The sequence below is a fragment of the Phyllobates terribilis genome, unplaced genomic scaffold, assembly GCF_046119375.1.
Source record: "Phyllobates terribilis strain yellow unplaced genomic scaffold, ASM4611937v1 Scaffold_2__4_contigs__length_985480577, whole genome shotgun sequence".
Classification (NCBI taxonomy): Eukaryota; Metazoa; Chordata; class Amphibia; order Anura; family Dendrobatidae; genus Phyllobates; species Phyllobates terribilis.
This window is the reverse complement of record NW_027362762.1, coordinates 930181472-930186578: the sequence shown is the minus strand read 5'-3', so window position 1 is coordinate 930186578 and position 5107 is coordinate 930181472. Positions and strand designations below refer to the sequence as shown.

At 40.0% G+C, this 5107-nt stretch overlaps 1 protein-coding gene across 1 annotated transcript; it reads right to left on the bottom strand.

The window, feature by feature from the left end:
• Window positions 1-3167: 3167 nt before the first annotated feature.
• Window positions 3168-4815, bottom strand: LOC141253069 (claudin-8-like). Its single transcript, XM_073670825.1, has one exon. The coding sequence runs from the start codon at window positions 4734-4736 to the stop codon at window positions 4023-4025; it is 714 nt and encodes a 237-aa protein (XP_073526926.1). The 5' UTR covers window positions 4737-4815; the 3' UTR covers window positions 3168-4022.
• Window positions 4816-5107: the final 292 nt, after the last annotated feature.

Below are 5107 nucleotides of genomic sequence, written 5' to 3'. Positions count from 1 at the left end.
ACAGGACGAAGTTGGAAGGATAAGCGAGACGAAGCGGAAATAGCCCGTGTAGTGGTCCAGAGACCAGAGGCGTCAATAAAATGTAAATGGGGGACATTGCTACAGGATAGGGGCCAGGATGGAGAACATTTTTACAGGGGCCCATATATCTGACCAACATGCTGGTGGGGGCCCTGGTACAAATTTTGCACCTAAACCCATAGGACTCTAATTACGCCACTGGGTGTGTTAACTGTTCTAGTTTTTTATGTGCATGTAGTTCTTCTCAAATCTGTATTGTATGACCTCTCTGTTTGTGTGCATTTTTCCTGTAATCCTATGATGATAAACATAATAGTTGCAATATGTCCCAAGTAAAAAAAATAAAAGTTGATTATCCCACAATGTATGAATGCTGATGATTCTGCGGAAAAGCTGCAAATCTGCAACAAACATTTTTTTTTATTTTTTTTGCAAAAACCCATTTTTTTCTGCTCAGAGAAGAGTAGTGAGGGCAGTCAGACAACCATCCATTGCAAATGTATGGTCTTTTCTAGCTAGAAAACTCCTTTTAAACTGTATAATCTAGAAAAAAAAAGATTTTAAAGGTCCTTCAATATCCAATTCTTGACAGAACAATAGGGCAATCCCTGAAAAATATCTTTGCAATTCCAGTAATGTTATTAGCCTTATTACGACTCTTTTTATGAGGCCTTGTAAAAATAACGAGTGCATTGTGTACCAGCAGCTTCCGACAGACATATTGCAGGGATGTAGGATTTGTCTGGAAGCTCCTTCTAGTTTATTTGGCTTTAAAACAGAATATTTCAGAAGATGTTGATGACCACCGCCTGTTTACTGCTCTTCCAAGCACAGAAGCCTTTGAGGCCTCGGATCCTCAGCGCTGGTTGACATCCCTCTAAACGTAAATAGATGCGGCATATCATCTATCGCTCCGGTACCTTGTTATGCGGCCATTGCTTTGTACTGATAGTCAAGAGAGATCCTTTCATGTCTTCCCCAGGGCGTATCACCAGTCCAGCGAAGACGTTGACAGGAAAGTAAACATTTAATGTCTCGTAACTGATTACCAGTACATTCTTTACAAAAACTGACATCCGATAGAGAAAAATTTGAGTTTTACTGCAAGATACCAAATGTTCCTTCCTGTTAATAGGAAGAAATATTTGTATTTCTCTGTAGAATAGATGAAACTAAGAATTTCTGATCAGCAGTGTTTAGGTTTCCTGCTCAAGGTGCTAAAAACTACAAAAAAAAATAAAGTAAAATTCTACAGCTACATATAGGGCCAGAGCCACTGCCGAGCACCCAGCAAACTCAGGTAAGTGCCGAAGTTCACAATTTTTGCATGTGCACTGTGCCCAGGTTCGGGTGCTCTGCATATATAGAGAGGGATAAGGAGCTAAGTAAATGCCATGCATCACGGATGCCGGCTATGACTACAGCCGGAACCAGAGGCTAATGGCAGCAATCGGAGTGAACCCCACCCTCGAAAAAAAAAAAAAGAAAAAAATTAAGAAAGTCGTATGGACCCCAAAATGGTAACGATAAAAATGACAGCTCATACTGCAAAAAACTAAGGCCTGTTACAACTCCATTGACGGAAAAATAAAGAAGTTATAAATCTTGGAAATCAAGAATGAAAATTGGAAAGTGAAGAGAGATGCTCTAGGACTCTGTTGGCCAAAGGCATGTACAAAGCTGGAGTTGGCCCTGGATATATAAATATGTTTAATATACATTCATAAAAAGCTAGTATTTTTGAGATATAGAGACATGTACATGAAAAATCAACATAGTTTTTTTATCAACTTTTGTGGGGGCCATCATACAATGTGGGGGCTACTAAGGGACTATTATACAGTGTAGAGGCCATCAAACAGTGTGGGGGCTATTGTGGGACCTGTCATACAATGTGGAGATTACTGTGGAGACATCATATAGTTTGGGGGCATTATACTGCATATAGGAATCTGTGGGGACATCATACTGTGTAGAGGGGAGCTGTGGGGACATCATACTATGTAAAGGGGAGCTGTAGGGACATCATACTGTGTAGACGGGAGCTGTGGGGACATCATACTGTGTAGAAGAGATGTGGGCCCTTTTAATGATACGATCCTTATTGGGGTGTCATCTCCATATAATGAATAATTATGCTGAATCTTTCTGATCGGATGACACTATTGAAGGCATTCTCCACTTTGTCTATAAGATTAGACACTTGAATGCTTTCTATTTCTTTCGATTAAATCAAAATTCCTTAGCAAGATTTTGAATATTTTCTTTCTAAATTAGACAACCCCCTACATAGGATGTGTCAATGCACTAATCAGACCTCTGTGTCCAGTTGTGGCTTATGGACATTGGTAATTTGACTTTAGTCATGTTAAATGAGTTGAGTAACCTCATGGGTTGGGAGGTCTAACCCCTGAGGACACTAGGTAAGTCTATGCCTGATCTGCTTATTCCATCCCAAACTAGTTACATTTCACATAAGGACAATTGACTAACACCTACCATGGTTGAGATTGAATCAGAGGGTATCTGAGGATTGCATAACAGCGATGTTCCTCCAAACAAAAGCATTAGCTAAAATAAGGACCTTTACCTTTTGTTCTAACCTTCCAAACTTTGCTAGATTTTGTGTTTTGGCTTATTATCTTCTGTCTATAAATTGCTACAAAAGCTATTAAATTATTATGATTAAATAAAAGACTTCGAACATCAAAACATAATACCGAGCAAAATCAGATCAAAGAGAGATGTTTTAATTAAGTAAAACACAAAGTTCACTCATAGTTTTGTTAAACTTTTTTTTAATTGGTCAAAATCGAAAACTATACCGACATTAGTCCTACATAGATAAGTTACTACAATAAACGTCAAAATGAAATATTTTAAGCTCTTTTCATACAGCTTTTATAAAGAACATATACAGTGCATTGGGTCTGTGAAGATGTCATCTTACATAGCATCCAACATGCAAATAGTGCAAAAGAGTCAAAGCATAAAAGAAGTGATCAAATTTAAGGATTGAGAAAGGGTTCAACAAATCAATGTGAAAGAGCGTTTTTCTTTTTGAAGGACCCAACATGTCCATACATTGTATGTACTGCTGATTGATTTCAAAGGACGCTGTGTAATACTTAATTTTCCCTGCCGAGGCACTGTGGGGAAATTGAACACATGCTGCCAGGTTTCTCCACAGTGTACTGAATGTTACTGGTGGTCCCAAAAGCAGAAAAACCAACAAGGCGTGTAGCTAACAAAAAGAGAGGTTTTAAAATAGACACCCCTTATAATTGCCCCCCACAGATAAGATTACAATATACCACTAAATAAAATTCAGTAAAGTAACAAATAACATACCATAGCAAACAGCACAACATCCATGAACACAACCCTTAAAGGGGTTTATGAGATTAGAGAAAAGGGTCTAATTTATTCAGCGCCGTTGTCAGGGCTGTATCTGGTATTGCAATCAAAGGCCCACATACACAATAGATACCTGTCGACCGACTATCCCTTACAGAGGAGCACTCCCGTGTTTTCTATGGGAGAGGATTGACCCCTGATATTCCAAACACCGGATATTTCTCTCCGCAGACATCATCTGTCGGGAGTGTCGGGAGGTCCCCCATACACATTAGACTGCTGACTGATCTCGCAGGCTTGGCCGACTTTAATCTGAAGTGTATGGGGGACTTGAGCTTTATTTTCGAACCAGGCTGAGCTTCAATACCAGACATGACACATTGACAAAGAAGGCTCTGTTCTTAGAAAAATAAAAGTAGGTCTATGAAATATATCGGGTATACCCCAATATGTTTGAATATACATCACAAACAACACTCACAGCCTTCATGTAGATCTCCTTTAGAACAACAATTTTCAATACTGCATAATAAATTAAGGATTATGAGAGTCATTGAAAGATCACTCCCAAACTTCAATATCCGGTACGGACCCTTATAAAGTCCTTATAAAGTGCAATGCATTAGGAAAAATTCTATCAACGTCTATATGTACTCGCTTCTACGATTGTAGATTGGTCGTACTTCTGGTACACTCGTCATACAGACCATCTCTCTGTCCATGGGTGTTGGTTTATAGTCACATTTGTCCTCTTGGCATACACATAAATATCTACATTTGCAATGACAGCATAATATAATTCCTCCAATGAGGATAAAGACGATGGTGGGCCATGCCAAGAAGAGGGCTTCTCCCATCTCTATCCTCAACGCTCCACTACATACAGAAGAATCATATGCTTTTCTGAGAATGTTACTGGTGGTCCAGATAACAGGAATTGCAATGAGGATGCTGCTCAAAATGTAGAGGATCCCAGCCGTCAGTCGCATACAGTGCCTGGTCACCTTGCCGTCTTCACAACATCTGCTCAACAGAATGCTCACCAGTGAGAAGATGAAGGCCAAAAAGGTCATTGTAAGAGCGAAGCTCATCAAGATCCTTCCAGCTTTTAAGTCCATGGTCAGGGAGACCTGGGATCCATAGTTGCTGCATTGCATGGACAGTCTACCTTGATTAACACAGGTTGTCCACAAGCCATCCCACCGGCTGATCCAGACGCCATCGATACGACCGTTTATGCCATTGTTTTCGGCCAAGATAGACACCCTCCATTGAGGCATGATGGTAATGACCCAGGTGAGTATCATGCCAACAAAGCCGCAGATGATGCCAATGATCTGAACCAAGAACCACGCCATGTTTCTCCAAAGACCTGGGAACCTTCCTTCTGAGAAGACGTGGAGCTGAAGTTCTGTCACCCTGTTGTGTTTTCAGTGGTAGAATACTTGCCTGAAGCCGACAAATTTATAAATCCAGTCACGTGCAGCAAACAATGGGATAAATTACTGGTGTGTGACATAATCGCTGCTAATTACTACATACACTAGACATTCATGTGCTGTACAGCAGACTAAAAAAACCTGAAGTTGTTACTGTTTGCTTACGTATTACTACATGTTGATTCAGTGCACATTCCAACTTCACATATTATGTAAAGAGCGCTTTCATTTCAATGAACCCCTTCCATCCACTTTTTGTTTCTGTGCCTCCACTTTTTTCTCCCTTTCTT